This window comes from Fulmarus glacialis, unplaced genomic scaffold, assembly GCF_000690835.1.
Source record: "Fulmarus glacialis isolate BGI_N327 unplaced genomic scaffold, ASM69083v1 scaffold5898, whole genome shotgun sequence".
Classification (NCBI taxonomy): Eukaryota; Metazoa; Chordata; class Aves; order Procellariiformes; family Procellariidae; genus Fulmarus; species Fulmarus glacialis.
In genome coordinates, this window is record NW_009227518.1 from 82,483 (window position 1) to 105,022 (window position 22,540).

Sequence of the window (22,540 nt, forward strand, 5' to 3'; positions counted from 1 at the left end):
CAAGAAAGCTTAATAAAGTTATATTTCAGCCGTACAAACTCATGTGTTGGCTGGTCTGGAATGACAGTGGGTTAATACATCGGCCTTTCAGACCTTCCAGCCTTGCCATTTATAAATTATTATTCAAGTTGTTAGATAACAGCACTAAAACAGACCTGTAGAACTTGATTTCTCCACTGATATATATGTGCATCACTCTGAAAGCAACATTAAGCTGATAAATAGAAGCCTCAGAAGAGCCAGAAACAATAAGGCAGATGTGTGCTTCATCTCACCTTATTATCAATTCATCTCATATCCTCTTTGCAAAGTGTAGGCAAAGGTGATATACAGAAAAGTATAATGGCTCCATGAAACTCAGTGCAGGCTTCAAATCCCGAGTAGGGTCACAAGTTACTTCTTTCCTTTTTAATGATGGTTAAAAGTTCCAGGAGAGAGAGAATCTCTGGGGAGGTGAAGGGCAGTCTGAGACGCATCTTGTCCCTTTAGTCCCTGTAGGACAGCACCAAAAATGACCTGTATTGTGCAAGTAGTTATTCTGAGCAGAGGGTGTTTGACTCAGGTCAAGGTGTTAGGTATTTCTAGGTAGGTAATTATTTGCTTAAACTAGATGAAAGTGCTGCCCACTGTGAGGTGTCTTGTCTGGAAGTCCTCCCCCATTTCTTGTTAATAATGGCAGTGAAATCAGGTCTCCATGCTCTGATGTGGTTAGTAAGATGAAGATGTGGTTTTCAATCTCTGTTGCGGTTAGTGATATGAGGCTGTCTGGATACTGCAGACAGACCTCAAAGAATGAAGAGTAACTGCATTATATGAATTCCTAGTGATTAAATCTGAAGCCCGACAGCATTCATGAGTATTGATGTATGGGATATGCAATGGTTCTGACTTAGGGAGGGGAAGGCTGAAGAAGATAAAAGTACATGTGAAAAGGAGCCAGAGTTCAGTGTGTGAGCTTGGTACTTGCCCTCGCATTCCCACAGAGGGGTACGAGTATGTCCTTTGATGTTAATTGGCCACCACTCTGCCAAAGCATGGTCAGATAGCAGAAGAAGCAGTGGTTAGTGGTCTCTGGCTGGAAGAAGTGTGATGGTGATGTAAGGAAACTTTGAAAGTGATGATAGGTACAGGACCATGTGAAAAAATTACCTATGGCTTTCTCCTTTTTCTAACTTCCTTTTCTATTTATTTTTCCTTTCAGATCTATTTTGACTGGGTTGTTCCCTACCTCATCAGGTACTATCTTTGTGTATGGCAAAGACATCAGGACTGACCAGGAGGTTATCAGGAAGAACATGGGTGTGTGTATGCAGCACAACGTGCTTTTTAACTACCTCACCACAAAGGAACACCTGCTGCTCTATGGGTACATCAAAGTCCCTCACTGGAGTAAACAGGAGCTCTACCAAGAAGTGAAGAGGTATAAAAATAGCAGGGTTGGAGAAGGGAGAGAGGGCTGTCAAAATTATTGTGTGGTAGTGCCGTTGCCACTGCAAAGCTCGAATGGTTTTGAGGACTGTTGCAGACCCTGCTTAGAGTTCAAATAATGCCTTGGTCTGACTAGAGGAATATATGGAGTGTTGATATCTGTGGCTGTAAGAAAATAACGTCTCTTCTCCAGGGAATTTACAAACTTCTGTGGCTATTCCTTGGAGATGAATTTATAGGCCTAAGGGTCTAGTCCTTGCTGCTTTACAATTTTCCCCAGAAAGAGATTTAATCAACCAGTCAGAAAGATGATGTCGGCTTTATTGGTTCTGCGGAGAAGTGAAGCAGCCAGAACATCCCAGGGAGTTTGGATCTTGGTGTTCTCAGTTGATGAGGTTGAGCCTTTAACCTTGACTTGTCAGATGGAAACTTTGAAAACATCCTAAAAAAATGTTTTAAATTAAAATCCCAGTGACTGAGCTGTAGGGTGAATCATCTCCCTGCACTGTGACCATTCAGTAGAGCAGTCCATACTTGAGCAGTTTTTCATTTGCAGTTATGTTTTTTTGGGTATTTTCAGATTCCCTGCTTTTAAAAGATGCCTGAAGGACAACGTTTGGGGGTTGTTTTTTCTTTATTTTCAAGGACTTTGAAGGAGACTGGACTGTACAGCCATCGTCACAAGCTAGCTGGCTCCCTGTCTGGGGGGATGAAGAGGAAGTTATCTATAGCTATTGCTCTCCTGGGTGGATCGAGGGTGGTAATACTAGACGAACCAACCACAGGGGTGGATCCATGCTCTCGCAGAAGTATTTGGGAAATTATCTCCAAGAATAAAAAAGGTACTGTGATGAGACAAGATGCTGCCCGGTGGCAAAGGTGATTCGTGTCACTTTTGAAAATATGGTATGAGTGGCTTTGAACTGTGGGTTTTGGAGACCACAGAGAACGAATTGCGGGAGACTGGGATTTTGCAGGCCCTCTGGGTGCATCCTGGTTGTTTTTTGTAAATTCACAGTGTCATTTGAAAAGTAACTTTACCATAATACACAATTTACAATACAGTAACTTTCAGCTTCTCTCTAATGCTGCCTTTCATCCAGTTTCACTAATTCCAAAGAAGCGCGGTCGATTTTCACCTGATACTCTGTTCCCTCATTCAGCATAGCTTTCACCTGTCTCATGTAATCACATGTGTTTATTCTCTGGTGGCTGACATCAGCTTTGTGTTTTCCAGGCAGAACCATCATTCTCTCAACACATCACTTGGATGAAGCAGAAGTTCTGAGTGACCGAATCGCCTTCCTAGAGCATGGAGGGCTCAAATGTTGTGGTTCGCCATTCTACCTCAAGGAAACATTTGGTGATGGATACCACCTGACACTCACAAAAAAGAAGGTTTGTGTCTGAGTTGGTCCTAAATTTTCAGCATCTTGGGTGGGAAACTCAGTTAGTCGTATGACAGGAAGGAAGGAGGCATGTCATAGTGTCCCACAGAAATGAAGCAGGCTGCAGAAGGTTCATCTCAGTCTTAGATATCTGCAGTGGAATGATTGTTCCAGTATAATTTCACTGTCATGGAAGGTGAAATTTTCACTTCTTTATGCGTCCACTTTATGCCCGGGTGAAAGTGGGATGTATTTTGGGTTGAAACCCTTGGGTTTGGCCACACAGGCTCAAGAATATGCTGGACTGTTTCCTTAGGCTGCCAGTAAGATATTTTTTTCATGTGCCCCAACCAGTGACATACCTGGGTTACAGTGCACTCTACTCTCTGGCTCGCTCTGCCTGTCCCATGCTGGAATTCACATGCTTTTTTTATAAATAAGTTTCCTTCAGAGAGACAGCCTGTGTGGAGAGTTCCCCAAAACACAGGAGTGTTAGCTTCAGCCCCTCTACACAAAGCCTTGCAGCATTAATAGACAAGGCAGAAGTCTGAACTTGAGCCTCCTGTATCCCAGGTGCATGATGCAGTCCTTTTTATCCTGCCTTCCCCGCTGGGCCTTAGCTCCCTTTCCTGTCTCATGAGCACAGTCACCGCAGCAGGCACTGCTGGGAGCAGAGGCAGAGATTCTCCTGTTTGCGAGCCTGCATGGAGCTGAGCTAGAGCTCTCAGCAGCTTCAACTCTGAGGGGGACCATCAAGGCTTGTTCAGGGATGCAGGCACTTATGGCTATATCGGCAGGAGCTGAGCGACAGATCCAAGGACGGTAGTGGTACCAAAGAACTATTGAGGATCTGGATGTGAGCACACTGCTTCTCGGTGAGAGATGCTAACAGAATGTGTGGCCTCCACTTCCCTTGAAGCAGAGGGAGGCTCTCCAGCGGGGCCACCAGACCAGCCTCTGTGGCCCTAGGAAAAGAGGAATGTCAGTGCCCTGCTTTGTTGAAAAAGAACAACGTCTCCTTGAGGGTTAAAGGCAAGGCTGGGTGCAGAGTGTGTGAATTCTGAAGTTCAGAGAAATAAAGCAGATGGGAAGAGTCCATCGACAGTATCTGGCCTGAGGCAAAATGTTCTGCTTGCAAGGAGGGGGGGAACTCTGCTCTTGATAGCATTTATTACAGGGCTGTTCATAGCCCCAGCACAGAGAATAACGTGCAGATACCATAAGAGAGCAGCCCCTCTTCCAAATTGCTGGCAGTATAGATAGAGAAAATTAAAAAAGACCCATGTGCAAGCCCTGTTTTTCACGGGAAAAGAGTGTATTTTTGCTGGCAGACGAGTTCAGGTGTCAGCTCTCTTGTGGTTAGGCTTTTCCTCTGTTGTACTACAAACCCTCTAGCTAGTGCAAAGTGGTCAATTCAGCCCACTCCCAGTATCCCTGTAGACAGAGGGAGCCCAGCGAGGTCTTGGATGGACCAAGATGGGCACACACCCCCTCTTCTTCAAGGGCCAGAAACCCACTTTCATCTCCTTATGGAATTTAAACTGAAATGTTGCATCCGTGGACTGAGATCACCTACTGATTATTCTATGGGACAGGATTTGGGCTAAATCGTGTGGTAGGAAGTTTGACCTTGCAGCCCTCAGTGACCACAGTGTTATCTTCCTTTTTCAGAACATGATAGAGGAGTGTGACACCACAGCAGTGACCTCCTTGATCCAGTCCCACCTCCCGGAGGCTTATCTCAAGGAGGATATTGGTGGAGAGCTCGTGTACGTGCTTCCCCCCTTCAAGTCCACAGTCTCAGGGGCCTACCAAGCACTTCTCAGAGCCCTCGATACCAGCTTGAGTGATCTCCACCTTGGTTGCTACGGGATTTCAAACACGACTGTGGAAGAGGTATGAGCTCAGGATCCGCTCTATTTAATGAAATGTTATGGAGATTATGGGATTTCAAACACAACTGTGGAAGAGGTATGAGCTCAGGATCTGCTCTATTTAATGAAATGTTATGGAGATTAACTTTACAGCACTGTGTAGCTCTGCTTTCTGGGCTAGAAGGTGGCATTTTTTCAATGTGAGAGTTGCAGGCAGGGGAAGAAGTGGTTTGGTTGTTCGCTGTGTTACACTTACGAACATGTGAGTGTGTAGACGTAGTCATAAATCTATACATATACTAATGCACAAAGTGTACCACTGTCTCACCTTGCTAACAGCTTTTTGGCATTTTACCCAGAAAATGAGGTGCTGGAATTAGACTAAGGAGAGAGGGCAGTGATGTGTTTCTCTTTGAACTATTCTCCTGGACTCCACGAATCTGGGTTTGTCTACAGATGCAGTCAGAAGGGAGGGAGTTAGCAAACCATCTAAGTGATAAACTTCAACATGGATGCTGTATTGTACAAATGAGTCACCGGGTGCATGCTGGACTAACACAGGCACCTTTCTGCCCGTGGGAAATCTCTGGTCAAATAAACACAAACATTTAGTTGCATCAGAAACAAAAAGTAACTTGAAATGATGAGCACTGTCTTGCAGAAAGGAGGGAAGGAGATTGTTACCCTTCTGCTCAGAAATTCTTGCTTCCTTTTAAGGTGTTTTCCTAAGACAGCAAGAATGAGTTATACAGCATGTACAACATGCAGCTTGGGTGCCACAACTGTGCACACTCCCAGCATGGAGGCAGCTGGGATTGTCAGAGGCTAGAGGGGAAAATATCCCAGGGAAACAGCCCTCCTTCTTTCTTCATTGGTGACCCACAGAGAGAGCCGTTTGTGCGCTGCTCGCTGTGTGGGTGTGGAGGGAGTAGAGTTATGTAGGGCCTGAGCTGAAATGCAGCTTCGTTTACATCTACTCAGTAGTCATGTAGCCGGTGGTATTAGGACAAGGTAAGTCCAGGGTGCAAAGGTTTAAGTTTCTACTGCTGCAGCAGGAGAGAGACAAGAGGTGACAAGGAGCTGGACAACAACAATTTTATACTGAAAAAAGTTCATTTCTCTCGCAGAGCGCAAAGGGAACAGAAAGAGGATTGTAACTCACAATTGCTGCACCAACTACAGCTACAAAGTACGAGAGTGGATTCTGATTGTTGTTTTGTTAAATGAAGAAATTTGGAACAATGTTCCTTTATATTTTCTTGCTCCATAGGTGTTTCTCAATCTGACAAAAGAGCTAGTGAAGGACCAGCAAGAAGATGCTGAACTGCCCCAACAGCTGCCTGGAGCCAGTGGTCAAATTGGCAGTGACGAAATGTCTATGAGCACGGATACCTTCACAGAAAGAGATGGTACTAAATTATGTCCAGGTTTCATTCCAGATTTGTGGCAGATGCAAACAGTGACAGATGGACTGATCTGAGCTCCCCATCTTCTTTCTTTGTTGAAAACCGCATTTCACCCAACCAGGAATCACAAAAACAATAAATCACTAGAAGGACAGCACTCAACAGTTTAGATCCACTGGTTTGGAATAGTCTGAATCACAGAATAAATTGCAGAGGGGTTTTGTTTGCATCCGCCTTCCTTTAAATTGATCCAGGTTTTAATCTAATCAAATACAATGTGTGGGTGAAAGAGCAAATGTATACTTCTGAAAGTAATTGCTGTAATTGGTGTACATAACTACTAGAATTGGAGAGAAACTTTGTGGAAACCCCTTAGCCTATTGCAAAAGCAGCACAGCTCTGAGCTGGGTCCTCCTTGCCGTTTTTTGCGGTGTCCTGGTCGTTGCAGTATGGTAAAACAAATAGCTTAAAGGGCCAGACAGTGGGATAAATTCATGTTCAGAAAAGAATCAAGCTATACCAGTACCTCTTAGGGTTTGAAAGCTGCAAAAACTGGCATGGCCCAAAAATGAGCAAATACCTGGTTGAAATGCTTTCTCAGAGCAGAAATATTTTTTTGTACTTATAAATATACCATTTATAGTTAAGGAGGCGTCCAAGGGACAATGCAGAGGTATTTTCGTACTCGCTTCTCAAAGCTGACCTGCACTGTAAATGTTACTGTAAACAGTAACTCATATGTGCAGAGAAGTGTTTTGTGTCACCCTTAATGAGAGCACTGAAAAGGATTTGCTTCATGTATTATATAGGTTAATATTTCATAAAGAGGAATAGGTTGCACAGGATTTGGCTCTGCTTTTAGTATACCACAACCCTGTCCATGCAAAAGATCAACTGGTTTATATGCCTTGTTTTCTTATTTCAGGATTAATTCCCTTATTGATTTGTCTGAGGACCTGCTTTCTAAATTATGAAAATTTTCAGTTTGCAAATATAGAAGAATAATGTTTCCCCTGTAAGTTGCCGCTGGGTAGGTAGGATATAGATAACTTGTTGCATCTGGAAGCCTGTGTTCCTCTTGCAAGATCTCAAAATGAATTCACTACATGTATACATTTGAAATTAAACAAAAAAAGTGGTGTTAGATGAGCTTATGACTCAAGAGCCAAAATCTGAGTCCTGTCCCAAGCCTGACCCTTGCATATGTTCCAACTTAGTAGTTTTGATTTGCCATCTGTAAAGGAGTGCAGGAAGCTAAATACACTCCCAGGGTACTATAACCATCAATTCCCTGCATTTCACAAATACTGATCCCTGACAAAATGCGTTCTTCTTTTGCACCCAGATCAGCTCCTGATTAGGTCAAAAAGCCTGCAGGGTTTGCCATTGCTGCTTAAGAAGACATCAGCTTTGTTCACTAAGAGATTTCACCATACCCGGCGGGATGTCAGGGGCTTCATTGCTCAAGTCATCCTCCCGGTCCTCTTTGTGATGGCTGCAATGGGACTTGGGACACTGAGAACTAAGGAGACTGAATATCCCGAACTGATTCTTTCCCCCTCTCTGTACGGCACGTCCGACCAGGCAGACTTCTTTGGGTGAGTGGTGTTCTTTGTGATCCTTAAACCCATTTGTTTTTTAAAGAGCCAGTTTTACAATCAGGATTATTTCTAAGCAGACCCAGTGGAAAAGTGTTACGCAGATAATATGTAGCTATGTTATATGTGTAGCTGTTACGCAGATAACATGTAGAAATCCTGTTCCTAAGGGGTCTCTTGGGGAGATGGCTTGGCTTAGACCAGCAATCAGAAAGCTTTAGAAAAACAACCTCTCAGCTGGAATTGACTGTGAAATGTGAGGAGTATTCTGTGTGTTTGCCATTGGAGTCCTCCAGCCCTGTGACAGCCATACTGCCCCAAGGGGATTTTCTTAATACTCCTCCCCCAATGTGAAGTGGAGGTCCCCACATCAGTTGTCTCCAACATTACAACTCTGGGGTCAAATTCTATCCATCTTGTGAACTGTCTGCATCACCCTCCTCTCTGTCAGTACAGGACATGCTTTCCTGCCCGGGCCCCACTAGTCCAAGGCACACAGTCATTTGAAAGGCATGTACTTTTTCAGTGTGATTAAGACATCATCATTGAATTATTTAATTGTGCTTAAAAATCTGATTACCAAAATGATTATAATTTGTATTATTCTGATTTCATGATGTGAACTGCTGTCTTTCTCTAGTGGTTCTCAGCTTTAAGTCAGAAATATAAAATTTAGCTTTAAAGCAAGCATGTCTGCTCTTAGGTGTTCTTTCCCAGGACTGCTCATGCCTTTCCACTTCAGTACTGCTAGATGGGGGAATGAGCCAGAACTGCATGTCTGAGTCCTCTGTTCCTAATGTTCTCTGCTTCTCCTGATGGATCATTGTTAGAAAGCTGGGTCAGAAGCAAGAAGCATCTTCTTGAATGACCAAAAACAAATGGACTTCACAAATGAGAGAGCTGATTGAGACAAGACTGGGAGTAGTGCCTGAAAATTACAGTAGATGCTTTTTCCCTGGAAACAGAATCTTGATTGTCCAAAAGTTCATCGGTACCTTGCTTAGATCTAGAGGCAGCAAATCACTGGAGTTAGGTGTGCAGCTCTAAGCAATAAGCAGTCCTTTTAAACCTGTGTGACTGCCCACATGTACTACATATACTTAGATGGTTTGCAGAGCTAGCACCACAAATAACCATTTATTTAGCATCTTAAATAAATCCTGTTTCATTCAGACATAGTTTTCCTCTGCTCAGTGGTAGTGGAAATACCTTGAACATTTTTATTTTGTCCTTTTGTCTTTTTTTTTTTTTTTGCTAAATCTTAGGAATTTTAATGAAACCACAGATGCTTTAGTCGCTTCGATGCTTGCTTTCCCTGGAACAGATAACACATGCATGAATGAAAGCAATTCGTAAGTAGTTCTTGGTTTTCTTCCATTTACATTCCGAATCTGCGAGAGAATTGACATAACACTATTAGCCATTAGACCTTAATAACCATCTTCGATCATCTGCAGAATTTTCATACATTGGTGCCACATGCAGAGAAAAAAAAAATCTCCTGCCTTTCTTCAGATTGACTTGCAAACTGTTTCAGCTCATTAGGAGATGTCTAACTGGCCTTTTGCAGGCAAGCGCAAGCTTGCGCTGCTCACAGACTTGAGCTGGCAGGATGCAAGCGGGGAGCTGTGTAGTCATGATTGGTGTGAAGCAGACCTCAGCCCTGCTGAGAGCCTACGTGGCTCCCATGCGGCTTGGAGTGAAGGCTTGTGTCTGCCAGCGCAGAACTGTAGATATTCTTGAGGACAGGAAACCATACTGTGGTTTAAGGCTGAGACTGGGACTACCACACAGTCCCAGGACCTTGACACTGGTGTTCTTTGCTTGCCTCAAGAAGTATTCACCACCACAAGTGGACTTCTTTATTACTATGAGTAATAAGGGAGCAGCTTTGGTGGTGGCAGGATGCCAGGACGAGAGCAACCTATTCTCGTGTCTGGGAAGTAGTCCTTGCCTCCCCAATAATCCCAATTATAACACTGAGCCCACCCAGAAAGTTCTCTGCATAGCTTTCATCTGTATCTAAAAGTTGTGCCGTGAGAGCTGGTTTGCTTCAGGGTCTGCAGATAAATTTTCAAGGAAGTGGTAGTAAAACCCTTGGCAGACTTGCATACTCATGCCTGCCACGTTATCTGCAGGCAAATATTTATACTGAGTATTTACAGTGACTGCCTAGTCAATACAGTCCATTGCAGGACTCCCCAGTTATTGCAATGACAATAGCCCTTATTTCTGCACTGTAAGATGATTTTTGCCTTTGCGTGCTGAGTCCTTACACTGTCTATTGTGGGAATGAAGCGGTGTCTGGATTCCTTCTAATCGGCTGAATGAATCCAGGCACAGAGAGCGGTAGTGAGGGCTCTCTGCCGAGAGGCACTGAAGGTGGCATGAGGATGGGTTTTCGCTGAAGCACCCAGAGCTGACAAGAAGCTGCTTTTCTGCTGAAGCTGCTCACTGCCATCCTTGCTGTCATTAAGCATGACAGCAATTAGCATCGTTTGCACACCTGAGCATAGAGAACCTCAGAGGAAAATGTGTTCATTTTCAGGCAGTGTTTAACGGAGGACATGCTTGGCCAGTGGATTTTCAGTGGAAACCAGACAACTAAGTATTCTGCCTGCAACTGCACAGATGGCATCCAGGTAATTTGAATAAACTCAGAAGAGAGGAGGTTTTGGGGGGGATATTTGGGGAGCCTTGTAGGTTGGAAGTGGTTTTGTGGGCAGGCATGATACTAAGGGGAACTCAGTGTTCAGATTCCTTCTGTCTCTTTTTAGCCTTGTTGATTTTGTACACTGGATAACCACTGTCTGCACCAGTTTGGGGACAGGAAAGGAAAGAGCATCCTCAGAAGACGCGCATGCTAATATATCTGCCTTCCTCCCCGTGGTGGGAAAAGGTTTAACGGTGTTTTTCAATGTTGTATGATTGTCCCATTTAGCTGAGGTGAACATGTATTCAAAAGGAAAATTGCATTTTATACAAGCACTGTCATTATATGAAAGCACAGCTATTACTGCTGTTTGCGCTTCAGAATTTAACTTTATGCAAAGTCTAGATCCATCTGCTTTTACTCTGCTTCGTATTATAAATAGTGATGATTAATAACATCAGTTATTTGCATTACGGTGGTACATACAGAATCAGATATGGGCACTGCTGGGCTTAGTGTCTTTTTATGCACATGGGGAAAAGGCAGGTTGTGCCCCAATGATGTTACAATTTTACAGTCCAGTTTGAAGTTGAGCTCTCCTCCCTCCAGTGCTGTTCACCTGTCTTCAGCTTTTTTCCAGTAGGAAATCAGACTCATGGCGCAGTGTGATGCCGTTTGTAAGATAAAGCAAGTACTTAGTTGAATGTTCCTAGTCATTCCTTAAAATGCAGCTATTTTATGGAGTTTTCTGGATATACACTTAATTTCACATCATTAAAAGTATTGGCATCATTTCTCCGGTAAGTCAGGATAATGTTCAAAGCTGATTCTCACCTCTAGCAGGCACAGGCAGGTGTTCCTCAGCATGAAGGAAGCTATTTTGTGTATTCTGATGCAAAGTTATGAACAGATACACAATGGGGGAGGCCAGGGTTTTTGTTACGGATGAGCTGAAAGAAGCAGCCAGCATGCTGTCTGGTAGGACACTTCAACCTTATGAAACAGTCAATGTGATTTTGACCCTCAGCATGTTAAATTATATATTCAGGAGTAATCCAAGGTTTCTCTGAAGCTCTGTAAAATATTCCGAATGACTGACAGTAAAGCAAAAATGTAGAGCGTAGCTGCTGTGAAATGCAAGATGAGAGTTTGAGGCCACCATGGAGTTTTCTGCTCCATGAGTTGTTTTGCCCTCTGCTGTTGTCTGTGCCGTCACTCTGACGCTCTGCGAAGTAGGATCAGTCTTAATTCAGCAAAAATCTTCCTGTGTAGCATGAAGCACATTTCAAGGTCTCACTGATGTCAGTAGAACTGAAATGTAGGTTTAAGCAAAGGTTGTTTTTAAGCACCTCGCTAAATATGTTCAGGAGAGCGTGCAGGGATGTATGCCATGTGTCTTTGCATCCTGATTTGTGAATTATCAGCTTCTGTAGGAATCAGTCCCAGGACCAGAACGTTGCCATTGCCTACTCTCAATCTTGTCCTGATATGCTAGTTTTTAGTTAAAACACAGACACTAACATTTTTGTTCATTTGTCTCTGCTCAGACATGTCCACAGACGAACTACACTCCCCCTCACAGAAGGACCTTCTCCACACGGACAATTTATAACCTTACAGGGCACAATGTGGAGACCTACATTCTGGCAACTACCAAAGACTTCCTGCAAAAACGGTACAGCATAAATCTCCAGTTCTTCTCCTCTGAATTGTACTGGGAGCAGCCTCTTATACATGTCATATCCACTGGGCTTGAAGAGGTGTCAGGGCAGTAGGGGTTTAGAAGGGCTCTCTGCTGATGGTCTCTGTGAATCTGGTGAAAGGAGGTAAAACATCCTGCAATCATGGAGTTAAAGATACAGGTTCGTGCAAGTGCTCCGCTTAATCATAGTGGAGATAGCCTAGGGATAACTTGTCAATCATCTGATAGGCTGATGGCTGGATCCACAGACAAGCCTTTGTCTGACTCAGAAATGCTTAAAAAGAGGAAAATCTGACACAGCTTGTCATGAAGTAAACCCTGGGGACAGACTTTCCTCCAGATTTGATTCTCTGAAAAGTCTCAGTGTGTGCTTCACTTAAACAAGTGCATCCATTCCAGTGAAATTAGAGGCTGAACGTTTTCTTGCACCATGGGGCTGTTAGAGCTATTAGCGTGTCTGGACTCTGCAACACAGCTGCACAGCATGTCTTAGGGCAAAAATAGCCTGCCATTAAGGTTGTCAAGGAATATGTTAATCTGCCATTGATTTAAACTGAGCTGCTCATCTTCTGGGTAAGAAGCGGTCTACTTATTCCAATGTGGTAGGCAAGTGGGTTAGGAGTCCCTGTGGCTCCAAAATGTTTCCCAGGCGGGGGTTTTCAGCACAGTTTTGTGATAGTGCTGCCAAGATTCTGTTTCCCTTTTTCCCCCAGATAAGGGCTCCTGCAGCAGTGTTGGCTTGGCCACACACTACGTACTGGGATAAGTTCGTTTAAGTCAAGCTAGAATTAACTGGGGTGACAATGGCACACTAACATGCACCAACCAAAGGTATTAAAGCTTTTGAATGACAGTAGCAATGCATTTCCCTCTGGTTTTCACTCAGGTATGGTGGCTGGAGCTTCGGGCTGCCTTTGACAACAGATCTTCAGTTCGATATCAGGCCAGTGCCCCCCAACAGAACATTGACTAAGGTAACTAACCTCCATCTGCTCATCCTAGCAGGGGAAGTGTGCGATCCAGGAGAAGTGATGTCGAGTTCAGGGATATTTCAGAAAATAAAGTGAAACCCTCTGAAATCTGCAGCTTGGCATGGGCGAGATGACTTGCAGTTCATTTCCTTTCCTCTCCCCATTCTTCTTTATTGGTCTGACTTCTCATGCTAGCAGGAGACAATTTTTCTGCTGTCATAATTTTATTATACAGAGGTAAAAAGATCAATTAGTAGCACCTTTATCTCATGAGAGAACATATGTACCTTAACTAGGGCTGTCTGGTACATCCTGAGATACCCGTTTCTCTGCTTCTGCTCAGTGAAAATGTTGTAACGCATCAGCATTAAAAGCACCAAGGCTGAAATCTGAGGTAGCAGGGAAATGCAAGACAGTTGACAAGATCCTGTGATCTCATTGCAAAACCTAGCTACCAGGAGAGTGTTCCTGCAAGAGCAGTGCTGTTTTAAGAGGTGGCTCCAATAAAAGGGAGCCACAGGGTTTATTTTTTCACTAACACTCGGAGTTCATGTAATGAATTTGCAGATATTTTCACCCCTCCAATCTTACAGCTTCAACTTAGATCTGAAAGCATTGTTATTTGCTTATCACATGTCAGATTTAATACCTGGAAACCCTGATAGTGTTGGAAGCAGGGCAGACCCCAGTCCTTGCTCTGCTGGGGCAAGGAGAATGAAATCACGGAGCACACAGGACTTGGGGATATGCAAAGGTGGATGCTGTGGGGTGCGTTTAAGCCTCTAACCTTAATAGCATAAGCTCTCTGTCCTTTGGTAGGTAATTTACACCTCCACCTGGGTGCTGTGGGTTATGCCTAAAGTAAATGATGGTAGTCCCCCCAAAGTGCATGTCCTGTGACCTGATTTTTTCCCTCTCAGTTCTCAGGGTTTATCATGGTGTAGGTAAGAAAAGTTACCATGGGGAGGGAAGGGCTGTTGCTGAATGAGAAGGTGACAACTGGCTATTTTCTGCCCTAAAGCAACCTTTTTCCCTCTGGCTTTCAAGGGGTGTTAACATTTGACTGCTTAGCCTTCTTTGGGAAGTCTCCACTGATGGTGTTAATCAGATCTGAGCAACGTATTACAGAGAAGAAAACAAGTGTCTGTATGCTTTATGTCACATATCCAGCTAGTGCTTCTTTCTTCTCTCCCAGAAGGCAAATGAAGCTGATGGGACTGCTTGTGCTGAAAGTGAAATGTGCTTTTGTACTCATTCGGTACTTGATGTGGCTTAATCATTGGACTTTAACTTGTAGAGCTTATGACTTTAGATAACAACCATGGAATGATTCATTTGTGCAAGCAGAACAAACCAAAATGTTATCAGTAAAAATTTCTCTCCTAAATTGTTTCAATTTCTCAATTGTGTGCAGGTGTGGTATAATCCCGAAGGTTATCACAGCCTTCCAGCCTATCTCAACAGCTTGAACAACTTCATTCTTCGAGCTAACTTGCCAAAAAATGAGACTTCCCAATATGGTAAGTGTCCCTTTACATGAGCAGGTAATTTCTCCCCTTTGGGGGGAATATCCTGGTTTTGTTGAAATCGATGACAGCACTTACCTTGACTTCAGTGAGGTCATTTCTTTATTCCCAATTATGCAATTCCTTTAAAAACAGAATTGAAAAACATGAATAAATCACATATTTAATTTGTCTTTGTCAAAGACTCAGGGGAGCTGGACAGGGAAGACCCCAGCTCCTACGTAGAACACTTCCTTCATCCAAAAAATGCTATTTTTATTGCCTCTCATCATGGTACTGAAATAGCTGTCTCTTGATAGGTGCCCATTAGTTATGCATAGAAAGGCTGCTTTAGATCATCTCCAGGAGTGGTTTAAATTAGTAAATTTTAGTATGTCACCCTTCTGCTGAGAGCAACTCAGTATGTGTGGGTATGTGTATGTTTGTGTTTGAGAGAGAGAGAGTGAGATTAAGTGAGAAACATAATTTTCAGCTGTATTTTTCCTCTGACAGACGACATACACAGATTCCAAGGAGCGTTAGAAACCCATTTGGGGTTATCAGTTCTCATAGCTTCTCTTCAGTAATGTAATGCAGCAACGCAAATTCCTAAAAAAATAAACCAGGGCACCCTATCTTACCGTTTACGGTTTAGGCTATATTAAGGGTGTAGCATGGGCACAAATATGTCTGTGTGTGTATGCCTGTCTCTAGAGATGGAGGAGGTGCAGGGAGAAGAGAAAGAGATTTATGTTGATGCCATTTTGAGAAATCTTATACAGAGATTTATGGGATCTGACAACAGTAGCAATTGTGTGCAGGAATAAACCTACCAATTGATTTTCTTTGACAAATGGTGCCCTTCCAGCCATGTCCTGGTCATGCCTAGCACCCCCTCACCTCAGAGGCCTGCTGTTCTAGGTGACAGTGAAATAGGTGACAGCGTCTCTTTGCTCATAAGACTGTTCCTCACTGATGTGTCCAAACTGAACTTTAATGGAAAAGGCATCTGGTCTGAAGCTTTGAGTGTCATGCCATGAATTAAAGAAACAGCAGAATGCTGATTACAAGTCAAAACAGCATGTCTCTCTTCCCACCTCCACATACCGATGCACTAAAACTCCCCTCACAACAAGCTTGGCTCACAAGCAAAACCAGTACCCTGTCCCCACCGCCATCCTAAAATACCCACTGGCTCGTGCCTTTGAGATTTGCAGCATGCCCTCCAGGTCAGAAGGTTCAAGTCTTCGGCGCGCGCTGCAGGAGCGTATCCAAGGCTGCAGTCCCTGCCCGGGTGCAGAGAGAGGAGACCTGAGGCAGGCGCTTCCAGTGGCAGGAACATCCCAGCGCAGCTGAATTATTAAGCAGTGAAGCTTCCTTCTCGCCCTGTCTCTGTATTCCCAACCCATGCTGTAGCGAGAGCAAAGGCAGGAAGCTCGTGTGAACAGTCAGAAAGTTTTCACAGGGAAAGTTTATACCAGCAAAATAACAATTTTCAGTGGGAAAGAATACCAGCAGGTTTTATTCCATCTGTCCTGCTGCTTATGTGTTTTTGGAAAGAAATGCTTAGTAGTAAATGACCAGACAGATAATTCTCTGCTTCCCACTAATGATCCAAGCCATAGAATGGGGGAAATAAAATGAATGGACGAGGATACCTCCCCTGGGGTAGTGTAAATCCAGTTTGAAATACAATTGAACAGATGTTCTGCGTGGTATGTTCTTGGCAGCTAAATCTATTTGTTGTTGTGACAAGTAAATGACAGCTTAAGAACCATTGAAATGGTCAGATAAAAGTGTGTTGTCATTTCAGCAGTTTGAAAGAGGTGCCAGTCCCGCTTTAGAGGTTTGACTTAGACTCTGTATATTTTTAAAAAATACATAAAAAGCTTTTTACCCTGTCACTAAGCAAGTCATAATAGCTTTTGACTTATGTATATTGTGCTTTCTCTTCTCTCAATCCCAACCAACAAAAAAGAGAAAGCATTGAAATGGAAATTTTGACTTCTAGCCTAAGCTTCAGTAAAGGAAAATGGCTTTATAGTGAAGTATTAACAGATTAGACAGACGGTATCTTTCTTTCTCTTTCTCTTTTACAGAAGGGAAACATTTCCTGACTGTTTGTGTGCCTTTATCAGCAGCCCAAGATTTTAATTCCATTTCTCTCACTAATGACAAGACTGAGATGGTTTTTTTTTTCCCCTCTCTGAAATTAATTTCCTATGAAATCTTCCTTTTCAAATTTATTTGCTCAGTATGGCACTTAGTCGGCTAAACCCACAGTCTCCTCCTTTCTGGTCCCCATGTCGGAGTGTTCGTTCATAGGGAAAATAGCCCAGAATAGTTCTTCCTCATATAACTGCTGAAAGTCAGGCACCTGGCTGTAAGGAGGTTAAATTTCAGAGGTGGCATGTTCTAGCAAATGTCTGGATTTAATAGAGGTCCTCCAGCACTCCCTGAGAACTGAGGCATTTACTTAGGTGCCTAAATACGGATTAAGAACCTTGGGTTTAGGCACATAAACATCTTGGCCTAAACCCTTTCTCAGGTGCCAGAGTCTTGGTGGGACCAAGGCAGGGACCTTCACTGGAGGTTGGAACTGGCCCACCAGAGCCCCCCAAGTTCCTCCCTTTGTTAGAAAGCTCTGGTTTTATAGGCACAGATTGCCTCCGAACAAAGCAAATGCACTGTGATGAACGATACTAGTATATTTTGAGCTAGGTATTCTCTTTGGTAAAGAAGTACTTAAACTAAATCTTATAAAGATAACTGCACATGAGCAGAAAACTTCTCTCTTGCAGCTTGTGCTTGATACAAACCCATTTTTAAGTGATCTTTTTGGAAAACATCACACTGGGCTTACAAATGCATTTTTGCTTGTTCCTTTGGACAAAATGATCTTTTTTTTCTTTTTTTTTTCCCCCTAGCTGTGTAAGACAGAATAGTTCAGAATTAACTTATTGCCAAACTGTGAACAAAAGTGTCTGTAGCTTACTTGGCTTTATGCGAGCATCTCAACAGATGCCCGTATTGAGAAAGACATATATCATAGGAAGATAATAGTTGTGGAGAGAGCCAATAGGGAATGATTTGTTTCTGATGATAAAAGAACAAATGAAATGAAGTGAGATCACCAAACAGCAGCTTTAAAACGAAACATATTCATTAGTTTTGAATGTGTCAATGTTGAGGAATCTAACCTAAAATACCTGGACCAACAAGCATGTGCCTAATTTAGGTGTGGGAGTGTCTCACTGAAGTGAATGATACTATCAGCCAGATAGATGCAGAAACAAGGCCTAGGGTTTGAATTTCAGATCTGCTGTGCATCGAAGTGAAGTCATAGGAAAAATGAGGATGCCTAAAATTCTGCCCAAGATCACACCAAGATGACAGAGCAAAAACAGGCTTTTGATGTGCTTTTCTTCTCTACTCACAGTTTTCTGTATTACTGTCAATATCAGGAACCGGTGAAGGAAGCTTTAAGTTAGCCACATTTTCAATTTCTTTTCTTTTTGTTTTTGTAGGTATTTTCCTATCAGCTCACCCATATCCTGGAGGACAGAGTCAAGAACAAGTAATGTAAGAAAGTTCATTTGGCTGATGCCCGAATTGTTTAGCTTCAAAAGGAGCAAGCTGGCTTCTTGGAAACCATAAAACAGCCTGAATTACTGAATATCTTTCTCTAAATGATGAAAATGCTCTCTTCCTTGTCTTCATTCCCTCTACACGAGTAGCATCCTGCATGCCACAGAGCTGCTGATTCCTGTTTCGTTGTAGGAACCCATACAGATCTGGAGGTCACAGTTACAGCATCACAGGTTTTTGTGCTTTGGCACAATAATAATAATTATATGATTTTCCTTTTGGCCTTTCCAATCAATGCTATGGTATAGTGTTACGACGCAGTGCTGTGAGTCCTTTTTGCTAGGCATAATTAACATCAGCAAAAGATGCTGCCACAGAATCAGGACCTCTTTGCTTTTGAGCTCTAAATAGTGCCTCTGCAATGGGGGAAATCTGCTACTTTGACTCACCATATACATCTTTCTCCACTTTCTCCCCAGGCTCAACAGCTTACTCGACATCATCGTTTCAATGTCTGTTTTGGTTGGCTACTCTATCACAACGGCAAGCTTTGTGCTCTACGTGGTAAAAGAACATCAAACCAAAGCCAAACAACTGCAGCATATTTCAGGCATGGGGATGACAAGCTATTGGGTGACTAACTTCGTTTATGATCTGGTAAATAATTCACATTCCTAAATGCACCAAGAGTAGCATTACACAGCAGGGGAAAAAAAGTTTTTTATTTAAAGTTCGTTGCCAAGACTTCTTAATATTATTACTACCAAAAGCGTTATGTAGTAATTGTTCTCCAAGGCATTGAAGACTATTAAATGTGAACCGCAACATTGGATTTTGCTAAGCGAAGGCATTCCTTCTCTCTCGAGTGTATGCAAAACACTCAGCACATTTATATGAGAGCAACACAGAACAGGCCAGAGCTTGATTTCAATTTTAACATGCAAGCAGCAAGCTGCTTTTCTGTTAGCTTGCAGGGCTAGATTAGTTGTCGTGCAGGCTTTATACATCTGGGGTAAGGCTTTGGGGCTTGAGGCTACAGCCATTTTGGAAACCCTGGGAGTACGGGGTGTGACATTAGCAGACATCTCACAGCTGACACTCCCCTGTTGGGCAAAAATCCATTGCTGGCTTGAATGCTTTCTTTAAGATTATATATTATAAAGGTTTTTAAGCCAAGGAAAGTGTTGTGGTTTAACCCCAGCCGGCAACTAAGCACCACATAGCACAGAAAGCTACTAATGCAGCTATATGCCTTCCAGGGCCTGAGCAAGTTCCTTTCTACAGTGCTGCACTGCACTGTATAGATTTACCGCCTTGTTCCTATAGATAGCTGAGCTCCCCAGCACTGTGCTGCATTATGTGGCGTAGGCATGCCCTTGTTCTCCCTGAAGTTAAGTTTCCTCATGGTAAAGAGGGTTAATAGCACTGCTGGAAAGCATTGCTGGGCTAAGAGGATAAATACGCACAGTGTCTATAGACTAAAGTGCTTTGTGTCTTATGAATTACCTTCGGTGCACGATGTCAAACCCTCACATAGACAGAGATCTGCAAGTGCAGACTATCTCTGCTCGTGAGCTTTGGCATTGCCAGCTATGCTGTAATGGTGGTCAGCTCTATGTATCCGACAAATTTCTATTGCTGCAATTCTGCTAGTGCCTAAAATCCCAGTGATATCATCATTTCCTGAAAATATGAAATCTTCAAGGGCATTTCGGTGGCCAGCCCTCTTTGATGCAGTGAGGGCTAAGGGCTGAAATCCCTTAGGGAATGTGAGCCTCGACTCTTTCTGCAGAGCACAGCCTAAGCTTCTAGGTGTTTTGGTAATGCCGATGCACACTAACAAAGCAGTCCTAACAATACAGTTCTCACCACTAAGTTGTCTAAACTGCCTGCTTATCGCGGCTGGTGTGATTAGGCAACAGCACAAGTATCTCCTGCCTTGCAGGGGGGGCTTGAAAGGGGTCTGAAGGCAGCATGGCTGCAGTCTGGCTTGGCAGAGCAGCCCCGAGTTGCAGTGCAGGGGTGGGGATGGGGCAGGCCTGTGTCTGCTTCCCTGATCCAGGCCCTTGCTCCAGCACTGCATGTTTGTAAATCAGCCTGTGGAAAAATCCCCAGAGTCCTTGCCACAATCAGTATTCAGTGGGCTGAAACTAATCCAGCGCTCTCGGCAACTTGATATTTCTCAGTGAATCCCTGCCAGTAAATTCTGTTAAATCCCAAAGCTGGGGAAGAGAGGAACCTCTCAAGGCAGACGTTTGGTAGGTCCCTGGCTTGACTCAACATTATAAAAGACTAGATTTACAGGGCACAATGAAGTGGTCTGACTGCAAGGCTAACAGAAAACCCAAAGGGGTATTTTTCATGCACAACCTTTTTTTAAGGCACTTTCTGTCCACAGTCCTGAATGTTGAGGCTTAGCCTATTCAAAGTGGCTTTGTGGGAATTCATCTGCAAGACTCCCGAAAGTCTCAGGAGGACTGAGACCCCATGTGTATTTGGTTTCCCTTAGAAAACCCAAGCTGCACTTGTGGGACCAGATTCAGACCTGGTGTTGTTCCTTCTGCATAGTTCCAGAAAAATGTTTAAGAATTATCATCCTAATAACATCTTTTTAATATCATTTTGCAGGTACTTTTTATGGTCCCTATTGGACTCTCAATAGGAGTTATTTCATCCTTCCAGATACCAGCTTTCTGCAACAACAATAACTTACTGGCAGTATTTCTTCTGCTGTTACTGTTTGGGTAAGTGTGGAGCTTAGTTATTTAAATATCATTGCACAGAGTGAGGAACTGGATATTGTAGGCTGCTGCAATTTGAGATCCAAGACTTGGGCTTTTTTCTTCAATGTGCACTTTACAAATGGTGACTAGTTCCTAGTGCTTCTTCCAAGAGCAGTGAGATAAACTACTGTTGTCATGCCTGCTTTACTCAAACCAAACTCTACATGAGGATATGAAATATTCAAGGTCATAGTGACAGCCCAAGCTGTAAGCAGATGCTTACTGAACTATTGCAAAGTTCAAGAAATAGAAGCATTTCAAAATCAGAGAGGGGGGGAAAAAAAAAAACAAACAGCAGCACAATTCAGGAAAACTTAGCAAAACTGTCTCCCTGGCTTTGAATATTCCAGGCCCAGTCTGTCTGCTTTCAGTTGGGGCTCCATGTTCAAAGTATGAATCATAAACTTTTTCTCCAAATTCTAACAGATACAAAGGCATTTTTCCTTCTTTAAGCACCTGTAATATGGAAACCTAGTCACAGGCCAAAACAGAACTGTTAATGTTGTCAGAGGTCTTTAGTGGTTTGGTTTCAATAACTCTTTGAGTTACTCTAGTATTCTCTGCACTGTTGGTGATTTATAGATACGCAACGTTTTCATGGATGTACCTGCTGGCTGGGTTTTTCAAAGAAACAGGAATGGCCTTCATTGTTTACGTCTGCGTCAACTTGTTCTTTGGCATCAATACCATCATTACTCACTCGGTTGTATTTCTGCTCTCCCAGGAAAAGGCCACAGACCAGGTAGGAACCTGACTAGTAGTAAGCCCTTGGTGAAACAACAGGAGGCTTCCTGTTGAGTTTGGTGGGTTTGATCAGGTCCTTAGCAACTGGCTGGCTTCAAGATATTTGAGGTAGACCGAGCAGAGGACACTAGTCACAGGACTTAATGGGGTTCCCTATAGACAGGGCATGAGTCAAATACGAATCTTGCTTGTCTGTAAATCTGCACCCCCAGCAAAGAAGGAAATGATGGCGACAGAGGGGAGAATACAAAAAGAGGGGTAGAAAACCGCCCGTGCAGAGAAAGGCAGGAGGTGGGTGTAGATGTTTGATAAAAAGTTGATGGGGACTTTGAACCATTGCTAAGTTCTTGCAGTACGAACTGTGGAGAGTGACAACTAGATGTCATTGTCCTGAGTCTGACATGTGCTGCATTAAGCCCAGCACCGGCTGTCTGTCATCTAGATCTGTAATGCAATCATCTTCTCCCTGCAAGGATGAAAAATGACTCGGAGACAGTGATGATTCCCTAAAGTAAAGCATTCTTTTAAACTGAGATATCTCTGGGAATCACTGGGATAAAATGTACACCTTACATTTAGTTTTCTTCTTTTATGAAGGTCAATTACTTTGTAAAACAATAGCTGGGTTGGATTTTTCTCTCTAGCTGGATAGTGCTTGTTTAGCAACCCTCTGGATTTTAGGAATGTGCAATTATGATAATCTTGTATCCCTCTGTGCCCCAGTGGCACAGAGGATTCAGTCTCTTTCCATGCTAATTTACTGCCTCTCCACTTTGCTGTGTGCACTAATCCTTTCTTCTGCTAGAAATGTACCAAATCTCCATGTACGAGAGTTTGTAAGTGTGAGACTGCCCTTCTGTGTCTCTTAAAGCCAAATCTTGTGCTTTATGGAGATGTTTG

The 22,540-nt window shown here is 43.2% G+C and overlaps 1 protein-coding gene across 1 annotated transcript in view; it reads left to right on the forward strand.

Annotated features, from left to right (window-relative positions):
- Positions 1–22,540, forward strand: part of ABCA12 (ATP-binding cassette, sub-family A (ABC1), member 12) — a 64,678-nt gene that overhangs the window by 33,254 nt on the left and 8,884 nt on the right. The window contains exons 28-42 of the mRNA XM_009583163.1: positions 1,202–1,420; positions 2,074–2,270; positions 2,666–2,826; positions 4,488–4,712; positions 5,961–6,099; positions 7,442–7,694; positions 8,960–9,046; positions 10,243–10,336; positions 11,895–12,022; positions 12,936–13,023; positions 14,435–14,540; positions 18,053–18,107; positions 18,593–18,770; positions 20,742–20,857; positions 21,479–21,638. Of these exons, the coding sequence (XP_009581458.1) occupies positions 1,202–1,420; positions 2,074–2,270; positions 2,666–2,826; positions 4,488–4,712; positions 5,961–6,099; positions 7,442–7,694; positions 8,960–9,046; positions 10,243–10,336; positions 11,895–12,022; positions 12,936–13,023; positions 14,435–14,540; positions 18,053–18,107; positions 18,593–18,770; positions 20,742–20,857; positions 21,479–21,638 (2,206 nt within the window). The remainder of the gene's footprint in view (positions 1–1,201; positions 1,421–2,073; positions 2,271–2,665; positions 2,827–4,487; positions 4,713–5,960; positions 6,100–7,441; positions 7,695–8,959; positions 9,047–10,242; positions 10,337–11,894; positions 12,023–12,935; positions 13,024–14,434; positions 14,541–18,052; positions 18,108–18,592; positions 18,771–20,741; positions 20,858–21,478; positions 21,639–22,540) is intronic.